We start from the raw sequence: 24,881 nt of genomic DNA, 5'->3' as shown, positions 1-24,881 counted from the left end.
TGAATACATATATGTGATTATATAGCATTGCAATATATTTTGCACTGTAACTATTGTGCTCTTCGAAACATTGTATCACCATCTCCTGTCAGTTTAGAGGTTTTACTTTTTAGTTTTTTTAGTTTTGATTGAATGTCTCATTCCAAAGACATATTTATTTCAAGTATTTCAACATGGCCTCCCAGCCCACAGAGGTTCCCATATATAGATATCCCAGAAGAAACATGCTTGAATACACCATTTCCAACTAGTCCATTTAATCTGTAGTTGAATGTTGAATCACCATTGAACCATTGTCTCAATGATTCTGCTATAGTTGAGACAAAACAATAGGATTCAGAGCATAGAAATAACATACATAGCATTATCATGAGCTGCATAAAACATATACAGTATTCCATTTCTATATCCTAAGGATAACCTTGTATTTAAACTCTCATAGTTTTCACTTTATTAATAATACTTGTTTAATTGCCTAATTGGTTTCTTCTCTGAAAGGGCCTGTTGGTCTTAGAGAAAGGGAACAGGGTAGTAGTATTTAAGATGTATGACCCAGTTATCAAAGAGGTATGCAGTCAGACCTTGTTTATTTTGATTGTCTGCCTGTCAGTTGTGGTGTTGTCAAGGAAGCTTGGTAGCTTGATTGTCAATAGCAAAGGAATACCAAAGGCACTCAAGAACAACTGAGCTGCATTAATTTTTAAACATGCAAGCATTCACAGGTCATTTTCTGTTTCAAGTGATATTTATTTATTTACATTTCATTTTTAAAACAAAACAAAACACGGATTTTGCTGCTAGGCTAATAACCACCCCAAAATTAAAAGTCATACTATCAATATAGAACATGTACACTATACTTCAAGATGTTGGGTTTTTTAAGATGATGTCCATGGAAACCCCAAGTGTTATAGTAGTCTCAGAAAGGAAAGGTCATGCATAACTTTAGCTAATAAATATTATCATTCTAATGAGGCAAGTTCACAGTTACTCTACAATGGCATAAACACATACTACAATGAATTTAACTAATTTTATAATGAAATAATTTTAATCCCATATGAATTGTTATTAATATAACAATATTTAATGTATTAAGAATAAATTAAACCTTTCAAATTGGATTCAATGGAGTCTTAGTGGCTTTGAAGAAATGTTACTTCTAAATAATATTTTTAATTTTAATAAAACAATTATTTTTTATGTAAACACATCATTATCCATTTTGACACACTCAGCTCATCTACTTCTCTTTTAATGATGGTCCCTTTGAGTATGCATCCTTCAAGTAGTTAGCCAACCAGTAAAATAGTCCCCAAGCCTCTGAAGTTGCAAAGCCCTATTTAGATGTAAGGGTTTCATATGAGCAGAATTTTGAAAGAAAGCTGAATAGGTTGTGTTGATTCAGGATAGCACAGTTGGAGGGGCAAAAGTCATAGCTGGACAGCAGTACTGGATCAACATGCTGGGGCTTTTTGGTTTTTGGAGGTATTGGGGTCTGCCCACTCAAGCTTCCTGATCCTTCCTGCATTTAGCTGCAGTACTCACAGTATTATCCCCCCCCCCCCCCCAATATTTTCTCAGCAACAGCATTTTGTTATAAGATACCTGTGTTGTAAATCTAAATGATTTTGGAGTGATTTAATCTTGTCTGAATACTTAAGATACCTTAGCTTTGCAGAAACCTTCTTCTGGTGAAAATGAACACTGCTCCAACAGACTTGTTGATATGGATGGCTTCACCTGCCTGTACTTTCGGACCCTTGTTTGGGTTGTCACTGTGGGCACTGTCATGGTGCTTACCAGCAATTTCAAGTTACCATTGTGCCAGTGCAGGCAGCAAGATTCAGTACTTTGTGAGAACAAAATTGTAAGGGAGCAATACCATAGAGAGTATTAAAAGAAGAGGAATTCATATTGGATGCAGATGAAAAGTCACAGTAAGGGAGCAAAGGAAATGGAAGAAATAATCCAGAACAGAATGGATTATCTGTGTCAGTGAATGGGGAAAGTTGTCAAGAAGAGGAAGGTTTGAAGAAACCATGATCAGTTAAGATATAGATTCTTTGGGTCCGAAATTCTGATGAGACTGTTAATGATATAGAACTAAATAGGAGTGAGAAAGGATAGAAAGAGACAACTGTAGGTTGTATCCAGCAATGTCTTATCCCCCAAAGGAGTGACATCCCATAATGGAATCAATATACCCAGTACACCTTGCATAATCTTCTGTGGATTAGATGGAGAGGGGATGCACGAGGAAGATTTTGTTGCTAAAATACAGCTTTGCCCTGATAGTATTGGATGCACCCTCTTAGAGTAAATAATTCTTCTAATTTTCCTTATCTTTAATGAGAATAGATGATTTCACAGATTAGGCAGACCTTCACAAAAATGGTCAGTCATGGCCAGTCTTTTATTGTCAATATTGCATTTTCACAAAACATTTGTGGTTTTTGTGCAGAAAATTGTGTATTTGCACCAAATATACTTTTTGTACATTTTTGGTTCAAAATCTAAGATTTTGTCAAAAAATGCAAAGACATTTTGTCTGAAAGCATTCAGACACATAATCTCCCCTGTGAGGATCAAATTGTTAAGACAACTCATTCTTGCATGTGGAAACAAAATAAGTGCAGATTGACATCTAGCATGTACATTTGAATCATCATTTAACCTATGTCTTTGTATTGTAGGTGTAATAAAAACGGATGCTATTGTGTAGAATTCAAATAATAGAGGACCAATAACAGCACCATGAAGAATGCAGTCAGTAGGAAGGGAGTAGAGGGTATGCCCCCAATTGAAATTTTAAGCAAGAGATTTAACGGTCACAAAGATAACCTGTTGCTAACAAGCACTAAAAATCTAAAGCACGGATCCAGCACAGAAGAGGCATTGCTCTGTGTGACACCTGTGAATCTCTGAGATTTCTTTAACTGTGTGCCACCGCTGCCACCAATTATATGTGGAGACCCCACTCCACATGATCTCTCCTGAAGCCAGCACAGTGGTCTTTTTAAAGCCCAACCGCTTGGCACCAAATTATATGGGACAGCTATCCACCCACCAACTGAAGTCTTCTTATTAATAACTGTTCCTATTATTTTTGATAGCATTTTTATATACTTGGTAATGTGTTTGTTGTTATCTGTCGACTCCTTGTTGAACACAAAGAACAGAACTTTATTTACATTGAGAACTTGTTACTATATCTTTCTTAGTGGATGGTTCTCAAGCTTATGTTACAGTGTATGAATGACTTCAGTTGTTTCAAATTTACTAGTTTTCCACACTGTATATGTACGTTCCTTTACTAACTTGGTTCACACCAAGCCTATACCCAGATTTCTTTAGCTGTTAACCTCACTGATTACTTGTTATGACTACACACAGGAGATTATCGCACACAGGATAAGGATGGGAGCAAAGCAGATGGCTCCCGTCCTTATCCTGTTTCAGTTGCGCAATCAAGGGAAAGGTTATCACACCCCACACGCTTATCTTGTTCTTCTCCTGTCTGTGAAGTGTAATGGACCCATCATTAAGTATTAATGGGAGTTTCCTTTAATACCAAATGACGGGTCCATTACACTTCACAGACGAGAAGAACAAGATAAGCATGTGGGGGTGACAGTACTTCCCTTAATCGTGCAAATGAGACGGGATAAGGACAGGAGCAATCTGCTTTGCTTCTGTCCTTACCCTCCATGTGATAATCACCACAGCTCAGCCCTGTTAGCTCAGGCAGTTTCTAATATTTCCCCTGCCTTCCTGGCTGTAAATCCCGCACGCTACTGACACACTCTTTAATACTGGACTTTTTCTGTCCCTTCTAAAGTTCTTTTCCTGATCTGGGAGTCTGAATCCCATCTAGACTGTATCTCTTAATCCTAATTGCTCATCAGCAGGCTTTTACACACTCACCATCTATATCACTGGCTGCTCCTCCTTTTACACTTGCTCATGAGAGCAGCCCCCATCTTTTTCCAGCCTGATTCCTATTGACTGCCTCAAACGTTCTGTTCTGCCTGTGTTTCTCCACAGTCTGTTTTAGGAAAGGAAGCAGTTTGCTTCTGAGGAGGAGTTGATTATTGTAGTGAGGGCAATTTCATGAAGTGTAGAGGGCAGAAGGATGACAAGTATGTTATATGTTGCCCCAGGAAATTGTCATATTTTGTGACATATAACATATATCACCATGGAAAAGTAAGCAATGACTCTGCCTCTGTTTGGTTGTTTTTACAGGTGAGAATTCAAGTATCTAAACCTACCCTGAGAGTATGTCTTTCATGTTGTATTTAACAAGCAGCTAGTTGAGAAACAGCTAGCTCACCTTACTGCTTCCTTGCTCAGTAGCTTCTCCACTAGTCTGTGGATCATAATGCTGATGCTGAAGTGATAAAGAATAATACTTCCCAGCAGAGTTTCAGAAGAGCAACACTAGAGCACACACCTGAATATGGATTACAGCACCTCATTATGATAACAACATAGATAGAAGAGAGAGAATACATAGAAGAGCAACAAATATTAAGGAAGGATTAAAAATAGCTATGTTCACGGATAGCTACTGGAGCTTAACGTATACAGCTTGGAGAAAAGGAGATAACATGGGAAGTAGCTGATAAAAACCTACAAATATTTGAGAGGCACTAATATAGAGAAAAGAAGGACAATTTACATTTAGGGAGGCAACACACTGGTGTTTTAAAAGATATAGTTTTTAAAAGTTGGCAATACAAAATATAATTAATTTGCTATATAGCAGTATGAGTTAATAATTGCATAATTATGTTTACCACGCAGCTTCTCTTTAGCATGTGGATTATGCATGGAATGATAGTATTGATTTTCATCAGACCTGCATTAATTCCCTCCACAGCTTTCAGTGTTTCAGAAATTTACAAGACATGGGTGGGGGGGAACCCTGCCCCTTCCTCTGCCAAGATGTCCCTTGTACTGAGAGCACAATTCTATGCATGTTCATTTTGATATTAATCCCATTGGGCTCAAGGAAGATTGCTTCCTAGTTAACGAGTATAGAATAATAGAATATTAAAAGCCACAAGGGTCATCTAGTCCTGCCTGCTTATAAGCAGAAATATAAAACTAAAGCACTCCTGGAAAATGCCTATCCAATCTCTATTTGAAGACCACAGAAGCAGGAAAGTCCACCCCGCCCCCCATGCCAAGGCAGTCCATTCCACTGTTGGACAGGTCTTACAGTATAAAGAAATTGTTTCTAATGTTTAGATGGAATATCTTTTCTTGTAATTTCAATCCTTTGTATTCTTTTCTCTGTAGCAGCAGAAAACAAGTTCCCTCCCTTTTTTATGTTACATTAGATATTTAAAGATAGAAATCATATTACCTCTCAATCTTCTCTTCTCCACGCTAAATATACCCAGCTCCTGGACGCACAACTGGACCCACTACTGGACATAGTAGTCCAGGTGAAGTCTGAACAAAACAGAACAGTGGCATTACTACTTCCCTTGATCTGCACACTTTGCTCATATTCACGCAACCTAGAATAGAATTGGCTTTTTTGGTCATCACATCAAACTATTCACTCATGTTTAGCTACTAAGACCTTTAGATGTAAACGAGCATAGAATAACAGAATACGAATAAAATCCTACTAAGACATCTAGATCTTAGAGGACCTCTAGATCCTTTTCACTTATACAGTCAGCTCTCCACATTTGTGGGAGTTAGGGGTGCGGGACTCCTGTGAAAGATAAAAAAATGTGAGTAATTTTTTAAAAAGACCAACCAGGTGAGAAGTGGTGCCAAGGGAAGATCACTGCAAGACCCAGCCACTAAGCATGTGTTCTTAATGCCCCTCTCCCCTTTCAGACTTCACACACATGAGGCCTCTGATGCAATATATGGTATAGGGCAGTGGCAACAGGCCCCAGCTACTAGGCATGCATTGTTTGTATGTCCTCCTCCCAGGAGGTCTGACACTCCCCTGCTTCTACAAGAAAAAAATCTGATCATCTATATTATGGCATAGGGTGGTGGCGGCAAGGCCCAGTCCCCAAGCATGCATTTTCATATTCTCTCCCTGGGGAGTTCACCACTCACGTGCCTCTGCTTTTGTGCCTTTTGATCTTTCATTCCAAAGACAAAAGTGGGTGGGTGGTAGACTCCCTAGGCGAGAACATGAAGAATGTGTGCCTAGCAGCCAGGGCTTCCCACCACTGCCCTACACCACATATTGCATGTAATGTCTTGTGTCTGAAGCCTCAGATTTGAAACTTGGGTGGGGACACACACATGAAGGATGTGCACCTGGCAGCTAGGGCTTGCCACCACCTGCACTACTTTGGACTAGTTGGCCTGGCTGTGGAAGTAAATGGACAAGTCCTTATATTTTTTTAAAAATGGTCAGCGTGCTCAAGTTCTTATATGGTATATAAAATGGTGGAGGGCTTCTTAATGGCAAACACATGAATAATATAATCTACAGAAGTTAAACATGCGGATGAGGAGGGACAACTGTACTACTTTAAAATGAAATTTCTACATTTCATTTTTCTATTGTAGTTTTCATATGTTTGCTTTCACCAGTTGGTCAACGTGTAGGTATAGGGTTAGGAGCACAAGATCCCTGTGAATACGGAAAAAAACACAAATAACAAAAACACCATGTTTTTACCTGAGAGGACACCTCTCTGGGAATCTCTAGCTCCTCCAGTGCAACTCTGTGGTCAACGTCTGACAGACATTGACCATAGACCAGCACTGGAGTATTCTCTCTAAGAATCTCTATGTCTTTCAATGCAACGTTTAGTTAAAGTTGACCATAGGATTTCACTGGAGAACCTAGATATTCCTAGAGAGAACATTAAATCCATGAATAATCAAATCTGCATATATCAAAACTGCAAATATGAAGAGATAAGAGCAATAGTAATATATATAAATCAACGTACATTATTCAAATTTATATAACTTTATATTTCATAGATAATGCCATTAGTTAAACAAAACACAAATGCTATTTTCAGCCTTTAGAAGAATACCTCCTGGTTTATAATCTCCCAAAAGAATGTTGTCAATTTAACCAGAGACATGCTTAAAATATTTGAGTATCCCAGTAAGAAGAAGAGTGTTAGAAAGTTACAGCCCCCCTCCATTGGTTCATTACACCATTACTTATTTATAGTTTACAATCATATAGGAAGCAGTAGCTTTTTGCAATTAAGATTAATTCTTTTTCTCCATTTCTTCACAGGAATGTTCTCTCTGTAATTTGAGAGGCGGAGCCCTCAAGCAAACCTCTGACAAAAAGTAAGTGACTCATCCAGTAATATGATAATTTAGCTTCAGTTTTATAATTTTATTGACAACAGAGTCTTCAATGGGTATTAGCAGTGGTTCACCCCATCTACCATGTTGTCTGTGGCTAGTCTGTTTTCTAAGTTTTTTAAAGGAAGGTTATGAGAGAAGGATAATAATGGGGCAAGCCTTCATTCATTTTCACTTCCTACACAATTTGAGCAAGTAGTTATTTGCAGATTATCTTGGTTAACAAACAATATTTTGTAAGAATTTATAAACAAATAGAACTGTTGTTAAACCACTTATCAAAGGCAGGAATTGGAAGGCGCATTAACCAAAAACACGTTGTTGAAGTGAAACAAAGCTACAACTTCTATTGGTAATTGGTGGTTAGAACCTTGGTGCAGCATATGATGCAAATCCTGGAACCAGGTGATCTGTCTGTCACCCAGTGTCTCCTAGCTGGCTTGTGGTGGAAGAAATGAGATGACAAGAAATGGAAATCAGGAAAGGTGTAAGCATCTCTGTGTTTCCTCCCTACCATCTTGGAGTGAATCAGGCTGGATAGCCTCCAACATGAGCTTACCCCACATTGGCTTCACCCCAAGCTTCCTTAATAGTATCCCCAAATTAAGATGAGTATACAGGGCCATTCCACACAGATGAATCTGGTTCAGTGTCAAAACTACCACAAGAGATGGCTGGAGTAATCACATTACTGCTACCAAAGCTCCTACAGGTGAGAGCATCATTAAGAGCTTGTGGCATATAGATAGTCTAAAGCAGCAGTCCCAAAACTTTGCTCTTTAAGGGATTTTGGACTTTAGTTTCCAGAATCCCAGATTATTGGTCAACATGGCTGAGGCTACTGGGAGCTGAAGTTCAAAATCTCTTAAAGTGCACAGTTTAAGGACCACTGGTTTAAAGCCAAGTGACTGTGTTACAGTGTGGAAAATGTACTCCATCCTGATAAAACTGTATTTCTAGCCAGGGTAGACTAACTGGATGCTGGATGACACACATAGAAGGTTAAGAGGTGATATGATACCCCTGTTTAAATATTTGAAGGGATGTCATATTGAGGAGGGAGCAAGCTTGTTTTCTGCTGCTCCAGAGAACAGGACCTGGAACAAAGGATGCAAGCTACAGGAAAAGAGATTCCATCTAAATATTAGGAGGAACTTCCTGGCAGTAAGGGCTATTCGACAGTGAAACACACTCGAAGAGTGGTGGATTCTCCTTCCTTGGAGGTCTTTAAACAGAGGCTAGTTGGCCATCTGTTGGGGACGTTTTGATTGAGAGTTCCTGCATGGTAGGGGGTTGGACTGGTTGGCCCTTGTGGTCTCTTCCAACTCTATGATTCTATGATTTTGGTCACCTTTTTTTTCTGGACAAACAACACTGTGCCTCGAGAGGTGGGAAAGTATTATTATTATTATTATTATTATTATTATTATTATTATTTTATATCCTGCCTTTCTCCCAGTATAGGGGCAAACAGCAGATTTAAAACAATACAATTTAAATACAACATTAAAATGTATAAATATAAAGTTTAAAAAACAATCACACCATTTTAAAAGTTAAAACAATTTAAAATATGGAATATGTTAAAAATACAAACCTCAAAATTTAAATAGCACAGCATTCACAGACCCTATCCTCTTTCATGTCCCAGGTCAGTCATATTGGGCTATGTCACTTGTAGCCCTGCAAAAGACGCACCATCCTGCATCTTAAGTTGAGCTGCATTCTAAAGAAGTGCAATTCTGTAAGAATATACGTTTTGCAGGTGAAGGCCTAATTAGATTTCTCAGTTAATCCATCTTTTCACTTCGCAGATAGGAACACCATGAAACTTAACTCCACTATATTCCCAAATAAGCCAGGTGATGGTCTCCTAAATCTTGTCCTAAATGAAGATAATACCCAGTGTGATACCCTCACTCACTTCTCTGTATGCAGAGAGGAAAATGTAAGTCCCCCCTCCCCTTTACACCAACTAGAATAACAATACTAGTCAGAGATAGCCTTTTGTATTCTCTTAGTGATGTTGCTGTAAGGCTCAGATCACAAGACCAACATCAATTCCCATGTAATGCTTTCTGTCTATAAAACTCACTGTTGTGTCTTGGGCACCTGAGTTTTATCTCTCCTTAGGTATTTGCTGCTACCACAGATAACACATATCTCATTATACTTCTAGCATAGGCAAAGAAGAAGTGCTTGTGTATGAGATGAAACAATATTTATTTTTAACTGCTATATTTTATAAGAAATTTACTTACTGTTCAAAATATAGATCCTTCTTTCTTTCTTTTTAATTACAGTGTGTACTTACGCTGATAAATTCTTGCCAGTCCTACCCACCTACATATTTGCTTCAACTCCATCCTCACCATCTAAATGTCAAATTAATAAAGTAATGCTGACCCTACACTTTCCCGCACTCAGCTGCCCCACACTAACCGCAAAACACCAGTTTCAGTCTCTCCCTCTTAGTCATTCAGCCTATTACCACTCACACTCAACATTTTAATCACTCATACCTCCCTCCCAACACACATCTTACCTTATATAACCTAATATACATCATATAAAGATTTAAATCGAATCTTGGGACATTTCATACCTATGCAGCATAATATGCATGAGTAAAAATTCAAATAAAACCATAGAACTTAACATTTAGCTCCTCTGCCAGTATCTCGGAGGTGCCTAAATGGTCAGCACAGGCAGGTCTGTAGAACAAGAATGAGAAATCATCCAGGCAGCATGTGATGTTGGGCAGCTAGAATGATCCTTAGTTGTCGATTTGAGAAAATCCCTAAGTTCTCAAAGGTTTCATACGCAGTGGAGCATCCCACTGATGTGAGCTTATTAACATCTCAATCTCACTCAGATTTAAAGCCTGTACAGGCAAGAACTGTCTGATGTCACACTTAGCCATAAGGATACCATTATCGGAGGTTCTGACCAAGGCCATTGCATAGTCAAAGGATGCATATTTCACAGAGTAAAACTCAATATGGCCTTGTTGATCACTGGAAAATATAGAAAGTAACTATCCCTTAAGGATCTTCTTAAGAATGGTGTCCAGCAGCAAGACACCAAGGTTTTGGATGGAAGATGTAAAAAAAAGGACCTGCTATCCTCCACACAGCACATTTTTAGATATATTGGGTGTCATAATGTTGGGCATATTGTGGGCAGATTTAAAGTCGCTTAAGTCTATATCTTGAGGATCAAGATATAGGGCAGGAGTAGGCAGAGTTCATCCATGGGGGTTGCATGTGACTCCCCCAAGGATGCTTTTGTGGCCCTCAACATATCCAGAATCCCCACACCAATATTTTTCTTGGCAAAAAAGGAGTAAATTGCTGTTCGTAGAAGCCTCAATGTGGAACAATTTAATTTCAATGTCTCTTTACGCTGTTTAACATAGAAAAATATACATTTTTGAGATCCAGAAGTAGACTTCCAGCCACTTCGGCTTTTCTGTTTATTTTTTAGTAGTCTGTGTGATCACCAGAGGGTCCTAAAGTGTAGAAGTGGCCTTTTAAAGTTACCCACTCCTGATAGCATTTTATTTATTAATTTATACCCCACTCTTCAGCCAAAGCATGTTCTGGTAGCATGGACAAAGCCACCTAAAGTGGAACAATTTCTTAAAACACCATTGTATGTATGTGCATTATTTGTACTATTTGTCACCTTTTTAAAAAGAAGCTATTAATGCTTTGTTTTCAGAAGAGGAGACTTTTCCCCCGATTCGTCTATGAGTCTTTGTGGTCATTTTGTATAATTGTCATTAGCCAGGAGAACTAATAAAAAAACTAATTAGTCATCATGGAGAACTCGATTTTACTGATTTTGGAAATGCCTGTGGAAATTTCAATAAAAATTGGTGTTGCATTACTACTTTCTCATGGAAATATCATATTTAGTGCTGGGTTTCACATCATAGCTAAGGTTTACACAAAGACAGCTCTAAAATGTAATTTATTTTACCCTATTCCGTTATTGCTATGAATATGTAATAATAATAATAATAACAATAATAATAACAATAATAACAATAATAATATCTTTATTTATAGCCTGCCTTTCCTTGGTAGATCAAGGCGGGTTACAAGTACATACATGTACTAACATATGGGCCTCTTTTCTTCAGTTGAAAGGCCCAGGTAGCTTCCAATTAAGTTGCTAAGTTAGACTGCTGCTACTTCATGAATACAGTCTGAAAGCTAATGTGGAAGTTTCGTTTTATCATCATCTCATGCTTAAATATTCCACACTCAGTTTTTGCTGATGACGTTATAAAAGAAGCAAATGAAAACTCATTTGTTATTGTTTGCATGAGCAAGTCTTACAACGTTATCCTAGGTTCAAGTTATTTTATTTTATTTTTGAATTCTGTGATTATTGTACTTCATATGGTATCACCAAAGTTTTCTGTGAAACAAGTATACTATTAACAAAATAATTAATTCGCATTAAAATTAAATGAGTCTATATCTGAATATGCCCAGTTGTATTACTTTACTTTTTGTAACAGACTCCAAAATTAGTTCAGCACTTGACACTATACTGTTTCTGATACCAGTATTCTGCTGCTTATTGTAAAGTCAAATCCTGGCTATTCTAAAGGGTTAAGATTAAGGTAGCTGTTCATGTTTGTTGAGCTGAAGAAAACTTTGTTATTTTACCACTAATTCAGTGTTGTGGTTATTGCATCATGTGGGCTTTCTCCTGCCCACTAATCCCATAAAAACTATGCATTGCTGATAGGGTTTCAGTGAACTGGGACTGATACATGTTGTATCCCAACATGGATATTCTCCTTGCAATAGGATGTGTCCCATCAGATCAGTAGCATCAATAGGGGTTGTGGAGGTTGCAGACTACACCAGGGGACAATCCAGAAGGCAGTGTACACCCAGTGAGACTCACCCACCAGTTGTGCAAGACCCTGAACAGGCCACCCAAAGACCTCAGCACCATTTCCCAGAAGCGGCTGCTGCTGCGGAACAATTTCTTTCATTTAGGTTTGGATGTGGCTGTTAGCCCGAGCAGCCACTCCAAGCCCTGAACAGCTGTCTCAAGGCCTTCCATGTAGGGTCTGGCAGGGCTGTTCACACAAGCAGCCATGGCAACACCCTGAACGGCCCCTCTGAAGGCCTCGGCACTGTCCCCCCTGGGCAGCGGTCTGGCCAAATGGTAGCCAGGGGCAGATGAGCAAGGCACCAGGAGGGAGCAGCAGACCACTGCCACCTCCTTCTCCCGCCACCCCATTCTGTACAAGGTTACACCAGCCACAGTAACGCCACTGCATCAAATGACAGACATTATACATCAAGATGGGAATTGGTTGCCTTATGAAAATCTATTGTGTGGCCTTCAAGTCCCACCATTGCAGTTTTTAAAAGAAATACAGAGAATTGTACCTCTGGAACCCATAAAAGTCACAATTCAATGTACAACCCCCCCCCCCCCCAATCCTATTGAACTTGTTTTATCCCTCTAACCAGTTTTCATGAAGAACCAGAGGAGCAGTATATGGCTATCTTGGTAGTAGATAGGAAATGGGTCAGGTGCAAATTGTGAATGCATCTGTCCAGCCCTGCCATTCCTTTGCATGAATACAACCTAAATGTATGTTGCATTTGCTACAAAAAAGGACTGGAAAAATTGCTGGGCTAGACTCCAATATGAATGTAGAAAGTCTTCTATATTTGGTGAGGGCGATGCAGGCTTGAAGCTTGTTTTGATATCCCACTTTGTTTATAGCATAAAGCAGAATTTCAGTAGTCTATAGAACTTTATCTAAACCACATCAGTACAGTACAGTATTTGTTATTTTAATTGTTTATGTATTCAATAAGTTTTTTATGATTTTATTATTTATACTTCATTTTAAGGTATGTTGTAATTCTTTTGTGGAGATGTTTACCCTGAAAACAGGATATTAATAATTTATTAAATAACTGTATGTGTGAAATGATTCATTGAATGAGGCCACTCCCTTCATTTTTCTTTTATTTCTCAGCTTTAATTTTCTATCTTTTTTTTAACAGATAAATTATTTTAATTTAGATACAAATAGTTATCTAACTATAGCTGACAACTTTTTAGCTAAATGTTAATTAAGGATCAAGTATCTCTTAATGGAGTGCTGACGGAAGTAAACATACTTCAAAACATAGATCAGGAAAATGTCAGGTAAATGGAATGCAACACTTTGATATCTCTGACTGTGACACTACAAAGGGCATATTTGAAAACGAATTTTAAACTTTTACAGATATAAAAATGCTAAGCTGATGGATTATTTTTACATACCATAAAGTCTAGAAAATGCAGTGGGAAAAATAACTACATTAACTTTTGATTTGTTAATGCTTGCATTTCTCTCTCTGTTACTGTTATTTACAGGTGGGCTCATGTCATGTGTGCAATTGCTATTCCTGAAGTCAGATTTGGTAATGTCACAGAAAGGACACCAATAGACACCAGTAGGATACCTTTGCAGAGATTAAAACTGGTGAGCAGTAATGGTCCAATATGTTATTTATGGTTGTGTGAATTAGAAATATGTAACAAATATTATATATTATTATTGTTTTGAAGAAGTGTCATTAATTTCCCACATATTCATTTCCCATACAAGCCAAATAATGCTCAGATTTCTGCAGCATAGACTCAAATCCTGTATGTAGAGAGAAATTCCAGAGGAGCAAACAGGATTTAGGAAAGGAAGAGGCACTAGGGTCTACATTGCAAACATATTATGGTTAATGGAACACAGCAAAGAGATTCAGAAAAAAAATCAGCATGTGCTTTATAACTATTGCAAAGCCTATGACTGCATAGATCACAAATAGCTATGGATAACTCTTAAGTGCATGGGAGTGCTGCTACATTTGATCATCCTGATGAAGAATTGTACACAGGACAAGAGACTACTCTTAGAACAGGATATGGAAAAACAGATGGTTCCCAATTGGCAAAGAGGGAAGACAAGGCTGCATATTATCACCCTATTCATTCAAGTTGTATGCTGAAAATATCATATGAGGAGCAGGTTTAGACTCAGAAGAAGGAGGAGTGACGATAGGAGGAAGGCATGTCAACAAGCTAAGATATGCAGATGACACCATACTACTAGCAGAGAATATCAGATATTTGGAACAGTTACTAAGAACAGTAATAGAAGAAAGCCCAAATGCAGGCTTACTGCTGTACACAAAGAAAACAAAAATAATGACCATGGAAGATCAACATAAATTCAACCTAGATAATGAGGAAATGAAAAGAGTAAAATATTTCTCAACAAAATACTATATTGCTCAGGATGGAGACTGCAGTCAAGAAATCAGAAAGAGACTAGGAATGGGAAGAGCAGCCATGAAAGAACTAATTAAGATCCTAAAACGTAAAGATATGTAACTGAGCATTAAAGTTAGAATTGTCCAAGCCATTGTATTCCCCATCATGGGGAATACAATGGCTTGGACAATTCTAACTTTATGAACAGATGTAACTTTATGTACAGATGTGAGAGCTGGACAATAATGAAAGCAGAAAAGAAGAAAATCAACTCATTTGCGATGTGGTGTTGGAGAAGAGTGCTGATGAAACTATGGACTACCAAAACAAACAAATAAATGTGTTGAACAGTTCAAACCAGAATTCTCCCTGGAAGCTAAGATAACGAAACTGAGGTTGTTGTACTTTGGCTACATCATGTGAGGGCATGAGCCATTAGAAAAGACAATAATGCTGGGAAAGGTAGAATGTAGTAGAAAGAGAGGCAGACCACACACCAGGTGGATGGACTCAGTCAGGGAGGTAACAAGCCTGAATCTGCAGGACCTGAGAAGAGCGGTGGATGATAATGGGTCTTAGAGATGTCTCATCCATAGGGCTACCATAGGGTTTACTTGAGGGCAGATAACAGCAACAACGGAAATGTCATAAATTGTTCACTTCTACCCAAAACTGACAGTTAACATTTATGGAAATTACAAATCAAAATAAATAACGTGGGACAGGACCCAGAGAAGGATAGCATGGGCATGACTAATGCTATCTTGCCTGTCTGCTTAGGGCCCAAATTTGAAGGATTCAAGAGAGCTGTCTGGTCCAGCGAGATGATATCCACCCCCATACTGGCTTAGTCTAAATGAGTAGAGAAAAGGCAGGTTCTCTTTTAGGGTTTCTCAACTGGGGTACAAAGGAGGTACCAGAAAGATTTGGGATGGATCTTGTACTTAAGTTGTGATTCCCCCCTCCAAAGAAAACAAGGATAGTTGCATCAGTCCTGAAATTCCTACTCTTTAATCTGATATACGTGGGGACAATTGACAATGAGAAGAAAGCACTCAGCAGATTAATGAGCAGCATCTGGAAAAACTAAATGGCAATGCCATAATCCTGTCAGCTAATGGAGGATGTTCTCAGTTTATCTAGTTGCTAGGCAAATGTAAAGCAAATTTTAATGAATACTATAAAAGCAAGAATGATTATATAGGTATTCACTAAGCAACTATTGCAAGACATTGAATTTTGATATACAGAAGTACTCTAGATTCTCTGCATTTGTTTTTGTTTAAATTATTTTAAAAGACTCTTTACAGTAATTTATGAAAATAAAACCAGCATTCCCCATTTTCTGAGTAAACTAGCTTTTGGTCCAGTACACACCACCATAAAGCAGCATGATTCCGGTGATACTAGGGTTAGGGAGCACGCACCAACGACACACTCCCTAACCCTAGTACGTGTGGAGGGTGCCATTGTTACGGGGTGCCGTACACATGGCGCACGTAACGATGTCATGCACATGCTGTATCCATACAACGCGGCATGCACATGACGTGTCTGTGCCACCCCTGGTGGAGGTGCAGAAAGGAGCTCCGAAACAGAGCTCCTTTTGGGTCCCCACATCGTTGGTGTAGCAATCAAACGGCCGCGCCAACGATGCAGAGGAGAAAGGGGCTGTGGCAGCTGCCCCTTTCTCCTCTTTAGCACCAGAGTGTCGTTGGCGCCTAAGGTGCGAGGACAACCCCTTTCCCAGGCCAAAGAGAAGTGGCATTTTGCCACTTCCCTATGGCCTGGATAAATGCTAAATTGGGGCAGTGAGGTTGCCCTGGTCTCAATCCTGTACCAGGCCTTTTGTTTTCATTTCATGAATCAATTTAGCTATGAAATATGATTCTTCCATACAAGGCAAATGGCAGTGGTTGCTTATATCATGAGCTCAGATGTTAGTTATACATACAAGGGATGTGGTGGATTCAGGTACACAGAAATAACACCTTATTTGTAAAACAACAACAACCACCTAATGTTTCCATAATGTTCAAGGTTTTTTATTCAGTCAAGCAATGGACAACTAATAGGGTCTGGATTCTTACATTCAAAGCATGTTGGCTTTTTAGTTAATGTTTGTACACTCACAGGGCTCAGTGGTAAGAGCTTACATTCCTCTTACCTTGATGTAGAAAAACAAATTAATTTTCAATATTATTTTTATTTTATTTTATTAATGAATTTTGCAGTAAGTTGGTATGTAATGCTGATATAATGATGTAGTTATTTGGCTCAGCTATTCATTCATTCATGCACAGACAGACACATTTATTGTGCAAGATTACACTAGATTGATTGCTAACTCTATTTGGAAATAATTAGGTGTTACATAACGAGGGATTATGTGCATAGTAATTGTGAATTCGATAAGTCATATATGAATGGCTGAGAATAGATGCTGGAAGATAAGGCAGGACAGCAGGTGGCCTCTGATCTAACATTCCCTCTCTGAAATTCTGTGGTTTCTGGTGTGCATATGGTCTTCTACTGTTTATATTTAATTGTGGGTGGGAAGAATAAAGATTTTGCCAAAGTGAAATGGTCACTTTGCTCATCCATCCCATGGAAGCCATACAAGATGAAAAAAAGGCGAAGGAAGGGGGAAGAAGAAAGAAAAATAAATATGGCTGTACCTTTAAGACTAAGGGGCTGAATAGACCACCCTTAAGGGGTGGCCTAAAGATGCCTCTTTCATTGCTGGATTGGGGCCGTGGCAACTGCACACCACAGCCTTGATCTGGCCTTTTTGTGTAGCAGAAAGGGCGCCATAGCCACCGGTGCCATGGCTTTTCTGTGCTCCTTTTGGCATGCGTCATTTGGACGCAGAGCCAAAGTTGCTCCGTGACGCCACCTGCCATCAGGGCAGCATCAGGGCATGTGTTGTGTGGATGCCACAGCCCCACTCTGCCTCGAAGCCGGCGTTTAGTTCTGGTTTATCGAGGCCATAACTGAGTTTTTTCTGCATGAGCGTTCATGGATATAAACCCACTTCTTCGGATGCAACTCAGAGTGATAATAAATGCTCAGGCATAAAGCACAGGATCCAGAAAGATGTTCAGGTATAAATAGAGGGTGAGATACTGAAGTAGAAGGTGGAGAGCAGCAAAGGGAAAACATGTTTTCTTTGTTGAGTTCCTCCCTTCTCTCACTGCAATGTCTTATTGACCCTATTTGTATTTATTTCTTATTTCAGTTTTGTTCTGGGTTATTTAGACTTTGATGACATATGTCAACAGTTTACTATAGATTATCAGCACTTTGCAGCTTGTATTCATAGAGACTGTTGTGGGCAGTATTCTGTACATTCAGTATTGTGCATGCTAAGCAACTGTAAAAGATCTGTTGAACACTTACTCCAAAAACGTGTCAGAGCCAAGACACTATTCAGTTTTTTCCTTTGATTGCATAGTATGAGCCATCACAATTGTGCGACAGTAATACATTGTTGTATGTTAAAAATATATTGTTAGCTACATCCCTGAATATTACTAAGTGGAACAATCATGCCAATAGCTAAAATAATGTAGATAAATAATGTGTGTGTATATATGTGCCTTTAAGTTGCCTGTTGACTTGTGGTGACCCTATGAATTTCATAGGGTTTTCATAGAGGCAAATAATATTCTGATGTGATTTTGCCAGTTCCTTCCACTGACATATAGCCTATAGTATCTATTACTCATTTGTAGTCTCCCATCCAGCTACAATAACAGGGCTGAACCTGCTTAGCATCCACGATCAGATGATATTTGGTGCCTTAAAGGTATTTAGGCTACAATGGCTGAAACAATACTTATATAAAAAAGTTCATCTTTGCGTCAGCATTGCCATATTTCTTTCTTTTTAATTCATGTTGATGTAGAGTAAATGACAGCAAGATTTGTACTTTTGTCTATATCTTAACTGACAGCACATTTGATTTTTCTCTCCATATAGTTTCTTATTATTTTTACATTTCAGATCTGTTTCTCCAAACAGAGGTAGAAAATGAGTTTGGAGAGACTGAAGTTGCCCTAAGGCTTTTGATTATCTCAAATTTGTATTTGAGAAGTGAATCCAATATAATCATGTGTATAGTCTGAGTGAGGAACATTATTTCGAAAACAGAATCGCATAGCAATGATGACTGATCTACAACCTTTTAATATATGGCTAAGGCCAAAGTAGTGTATGTAGAAACTTATATGCTTGAAAATTTGAACCTGGAGGCAAATAATGGTAAGCTTGAAAACTAAAGATTATAGTGTTCACCCTTGAGAAGAGAAATCAATTCTAAAAAGAATAAATATTCTGGTATTCCAGTATAAGTAATGGAATTGTTGACAATTGCAAGTTAAGTCTAAAAGTATAGGCATTTCAGTCCTCTGAATATTAACATCTAAAAATATAAAGACATTATTATATTTGATATTATATTATATTTGATACTGTTATATTTGATCTAAAAATAACGTATTTTTCTATAAAAATTTATGTGGGTTACAGTGTAAAGATTATTTGACAGTGATGCATTTTACTGTTGTCATGAAATTCGGGAAATATAAGCAAGTATTGATTAACTTTCAACATTTCTTTAAAATATTACTGAAAATGATAAAATCAAGGAAAGTCATTATACTGAACATTAACTTACATATTAACTAGCTGACTTCCATATATTTTCTGTCTAAGGAGAGAACAGTCAAGCATGTTGAACCATATTTTTTACAGTGCTTTATTAAATAGTTTGAGAACTAAATGCTTCTTTCTCCCCAATTACAGCTTTACTAAAGTGATGATGGAAGCTGACACACCGTTGTGTTTTAAAATGTATGAATTCATTACAATTATACATATAATATAATTTATGATAAAATTCATGGCTACTATTCATATGGAATTTTGATAAGCAGTTGTCTAAAACAGAATGCACAGTAATAGTGATATCTATTTAATGTCAGAATGATTTACTGAAGTAAATCAATCATATTTTAAACTGTCAATTTTATATATAGTAGTGAAACAGTTATAAAACATTTTCTATAAAATACTTAGTGTTTAATTGCTATAACTAGAAATACTTTTTGAAATCTGACTCTGTGAAAGTGGATAACTAGTACTCAAGCACTCCACAGTCACTACATCTGAACTGCATCTGAAGAAGTGGGTTTATATTCACAAAGGTCCAACTAAAATAAATCCCTGTTAATTTTAAAGGTGCTGCTACCTTCTTTTTTCCCTTCCCTCCTTCTTCCAAGTTGCAGGGATTTTTTAATTCATCAATCTGTTCTTGGCTTCAAATGTTTTAAAATGATTACTGTATATACTCATGTATAAGTCTAGAAGTTTTAGTCAAAAAATTGACCCAAAAAACCTTAGGCTGACTTATCCACAAATCAATGTACATACTATACTTTAACTCTTATTAAAAACTAAACCATAGCCTCGTGAAAGGCAAGAGTGCAATCTGTCCTGAAAGGACTGACCTCCCTCTATTCTGTCTTCCATCCAGCCTTTAGTTTGAGCCAAAACATCCCTGCCATAATATTGTAAGTTCTTTGACATTTTTTTCTTTTGCTTTATCATGTAGATCCTTTGTTGCATGTCCCTAAGTTCTACCCTCGACTTATCCAAGGGTCATATCAATATCCATCATTTTGACCCCCAAAATGTTGCCCTCAACTTATACATGAGATCAACTTATAGTCAATTATATACAAATATACATGTGTTAGAGCCAATGAGATAAGATATTCATATTTTATCATATGCAGTTCCTAGGAAACTAAAAAGCCTTACACTTAAATAACTGTTAAAAGCAACACAACTGGATGATACCCCCAAACCTACCCTCGACTTATACATGAGGTTGATTTACAGTTGAGTATATACGAGTAAATATACAAATTGTATTTCTCCATTTCAAACAGATTTTCTTATTTCTTCAGTCTGCCTTCGGTTTGGAGCCACAAATATAAATACCCATGTATATAGGCATAAAATGAACTAGTAAACAGTGACCAAGATCTTGCATGAGCAAATGTAGATGCACGTTGAATCTCACTTATCCAAAATGCTTGGGACCAGAAGTCTTTTGGATTTCTGATTTCCCCCCCAGATTTTTGAATATTTGTATAGACATAATCCTGGAGATAGGACACAAGTCTAAATATGAAGTTCATTTATGTTTTGTATATACCTTATAAACATAGCCTGATGATCATTCTGTTTTATAGTGCAAGAAATCCCATTGACAAACAGTTACCATAAGTGCAACCTAACAACTTGCTTTAAAAGAGCATTTTTTAAAAAGAACAACTATTATTTAGGCTAGTGGCCATAACATCTGAACTGCATTTTGCTGCGTAATTGCCTGATTTAGTCCTATAATATGCTAATCCTACACATTAATGCAACAAGACCAACAACAAACCTGGTTTAAACAAAAAAAATGGTTCAACCAATAACAACAAAAACACATGGGGTTTTTTGTTCCTTTTTAAAAACAAGTTTTTTCCAACCTTGCAAAAGTGTATAAAAGCAACACTTTATTTACTGAAGTTAAACATAAAACAGAAGATTATTTATGTATAACATTTGAAATGCATACGCTCCTCTCAGGCTCAGTCAGACTCAGCTCAAACCCATTTCTCTCACTCCATCCCTAATTTATATCAAATCCCTCTCAAATACCCTCAGGCTAAAAACATTACAGGCAAACACTGTAATGACAACAAGCATCGGGGAGCTGTCACAATTCTTGTCACAGTGTATTCTGCTACTGGGAGAGTGTCAGTTACACCTTTGCTCATTGCCCTGCTCCCCAATGTCTTGGAAATTCTTCTGTTGGGAGGGAGGCTGTGTGGCTAATGTGTGGCACATTTGGTTATTGTGATGGTGCCACAACTATAAAACCGAATTAGTGCAATAACAATACCATAAGTCAGGCCTGTGTATGTGCCTTCAAGTTGCCTGTTGATTTTTGGTGACCCCAGTGATTCCACAGCGTTTTCTAAGGCAAGGAATACCCAGAGTTGGTTTTTCCACTTCCTTCCTCTGCAATATAGTCTACAGCACTTGGTATTTGTCTCCCATCCAAGAACTAATCAGGGGAGACCCTGTTTAACTTCCAAGATCAACCAGGATCTGGTAGCTTTAGGGTATTTAGGCTGGCTTTCTTGTTTTGTGCCTTCACATTGTTTCTGACTTACAGTGACCTGAGTCAAAAGTGTCACATGGTTTTTCTTGGGAAGATTTGTTCAGAAGGGTTTGCCTTTCCCTTCCTCTGAGGCTGAGAATATGACTTCCCCAAGGTCACCCAGTGAGTTTCCATGACTGAGTGGGAATTTCCAGAGATTTAGTCAAACCATTATGTTCTAACCATTACACCATGATGGCTTATGACATAATTACTGAATTGGTGGGCAACTATTGCTTTTGAGACATTTCTAATAGAATAGCCAACTAAGGGGCAAAACAAACCATCAGTAAGCACCAGGTTGGGGGCAGTGTCTGAATGCAACATTTAGATGCCTAATGATGTAATGCTGTCCCCACGCCGCTGGGAAGTGGCACAGCTGACCACACATGTGGCGGCTTCATGGCGTCATGGCAGCACAGCATTTACATGCACCATGCCACAGAAACACCAACAAGTTGTGGTGGCGGCAGCCACCACAACTTGACAGTTTCTGCAACATAATTATGTTGACATCAATTTGCTTGATGATAATTTGTTCCCTCAGAGTTAATGTCTAGCTTTAAAAAAACAACAACCAAGAACAAAAACAATGCTTTCTTCATTAGATACAGTTACCTTGATTGCTATTAAGGCATTGAAAATAAGTCATTTGTAAAAATCAGTAGACACATCAGACCAGGATGTGGTCCTAATCAGTATGGATCATGCATTCTGTCTATTAGCGGACAATAAAAATCTGTCAGCTAAATGTTGGCACTGAGGTGGCTCCAAGGGTTTTTACATGCATATGTGGTGGGATTGTCTGTGTGTTCAGAAGTTTTGGGGTGAAGTGATACGAGAGATTAATAAAATTATAGGCAAGGATGTTCATTTGAGCAAAGAGAATTGTATAACTTTAAATTTGAAGAATAAGGGACTGAAGAGAAAGCAATAAAGAATATATTAAAAACAACACAGCCTGTGATAGCATCAGGATGGAAAGAAAGTAAAAATTGGAACTTCACCAAGGTAGATAAGTATTTGGCAGATAACCTGTTGTTTGATATTATTAGAGATAGAATATTAAAATATACTCGAGAAAGGAAAGTAGAAGCTTGGAATTTGGGTTGGGAAATCCTGCTTGAGAAGGTTAAAGGGAATACAGAGTACAAGAAAATCAATAATGTAATTAAATCCCACATATTGAATGTTAGGTATTAATTGTAAACAGTGTATTGATCCTAAACTCTTTCAAGCCATGCGGAAGGGGGGAGGGGGAGTAGGGAATGGGGTATATGCAACATTGTATATATGTTAAAGTAATTTAATAAAGCTTTATTAAAAATTATTAAAAGGAACCATCCAATTTATCATTAAGGAAATGGCTGCAATTCTGTGTGCGTTTCCTTGGGTGTAAGTCCACTGACTACAGTATTGTAGAACACAGTATTAAAAAAATATTGATAGGAATTGTCAGAAAATGTATAAATTTTGAAATACTAAAGGAGGACTTTTATCTTTGAGCTTTTATTTCAAAGCCAGAATAAATTGAAAGCAAAAAACTTTTAAAAAGTTATCAACTTTTATTTGGCATAGGTTTTATGGATTCCATCCTTCTTCATTGGATGCAAACGATGGAGTGAAGTGAGTCTGGGAAAGCCAATGACATAGAAAAAAAAAACACAACATGTTACTCTTTAAGGTAGCAATGGATTAATCCTCAAAAGAATAAAGTGAAGTGAATATGGCAACTCATTATTATGATAATTACTAGTTTTATAATTACATGACCTATTCAGCAAGCTTATCCAATAACATAACATTATCTTATTTTTTTTAATGCAGAAAGCATAGTCCAAGAATTTAAATTCTGTTTCAGTCAATCTGAACCAGGTGAGCCAACTGCACCTCTCATTACAGCTTACCTATATTGCTCCCACTAGCTACAGATACAGATAATGTTGCTGAGTGATATTAGTTTGCTAACAGAGTGGTTTTGCACTGTTGTTGCTGCAAAACTGTGACTAACACGTTATTGATAGCAGAGGAAACTGTTGCTGACTGTACATTTTTACAAGTACAGTATTATGCTATTTTGAAGTGCTTTTCCAGCATGAACTTGAATTAAATAAATACCAAAAATTGTTAAATTTGCATAGCAATTATATTTAAAATGCACATTTCACAAAATTAGTTAGAAATGTAATATTCATTTTACCAAATAATGCATTTTATTAAAACAAAACAGAACACCCCAGAGATTTTTAAAAATGGAAAATGATTAGGCAGTAGACACAAGAATGCAAATGAGAATTAGTCATGCAGAGGGTCAACCTCTGTTTAAAAAAAAATCCACCTGTTACTGGATGTGTATTTTTAGGATGAAGAATTGTCAGAATGTAATTGGAAAAAAATGTTGTGCAAATATTGTAGAGAAGATCATTTATGTTACAGGAACTGTTTGCTTCATTAATAAACAAAATAGTGAAAACTCTTCCGAATAAACATAGGATTGTGCAGCACATGTGAAGAAGCGGTGATGAAGTGTAAGGATAGTGTGAAAAGATAGGGGAAAGGCATGAGTGCCTTCAGAACAAGATAAAACAGATGTCTAAGTGATTATTTATATGGTAGGGTCATTCTTAGACATCTGTGAAATGCTTCAAAATTATATTTGTAGTCAGTGGCCTGTCTCTATGGCGCTTTACATAGCGCCCAAAAAGGGGGCTCTGTCGGCACCACTGGTTGCTGCGTCCGGCAACCGCAGCGGACAAACCGCACGGTTTCACAGACGCAGCAAAAAGAAGCTGCAAAAAGTGGCTTCTTTTTGCACCGCGGAAATGGTGCCCCAAAGCGCCAATGGCGCACTGGCAGCGTCATTTCCGCCATGTGACATGCGGATGCGACGTCAAGATGGTGGCGCCCATGTAGAATGGGCACCGCCATTTTGTATGCGCCGAGCACGTATTAGGGTTAGGGGCGTCCAGAAAGAACGCCCCTTTCTAACCCTAGTACGTGCATGGCACGTACTTTTTGCCCGTGCGGAACGGGCTTA

General features: G+C 37.8%; 1 protein-coding gene across 3 annotated transcripts in view; it reads left to right on the top strand.

The window, feature by feature from the left end:
• The window catches only part of KDM4C (lysine demethylase 4C), a 287,512-nt gene that overhangs the window by 204,325 nt on the left and 58,306 nt on the right, over positions 1 to 24,881 (top strand). For all 3 annotated transcript variants that reach the window (XM_042451543.1, XM_042451544.1, XM_042451545.1), the window contains 2 exons: positions 7,247 to 7,302; positions 13,729 to 13,837. In XM_042451543.1, the coding sequence (XP_042307477.1) occupies positions 7,247 to 7,302; positions 13,729 to 13,837 (165 nt within the window). The remainder of the gene's footprint in view (positions 1 to 7,246; positions 7,303 to 13,728; positions 13,838 to 24,881) is intronic.

This window comes from Sceloporus undulatus, chromosome 2, assembly GCF_019175285.1.
Source record: "Sceloporus undulatus isolate JIND9_A2432 ecotype Alabama chromosome 2, SceUnd_v1.1, whole genome shotgun sequence".
In the NCBI taxonomy this organism is placed as follows: domain Eukaryota; kingdom Metazoa; phylum Chordata; class Lepidosauria; order Squamata; family Phrynosomatidae; genus Sceloporus; species Sceloporus undulatus.
Note: the sequence above shows the minus strand (reverse complement) of the source record. Positions and strands in the feature narration are given on the sequence as shown.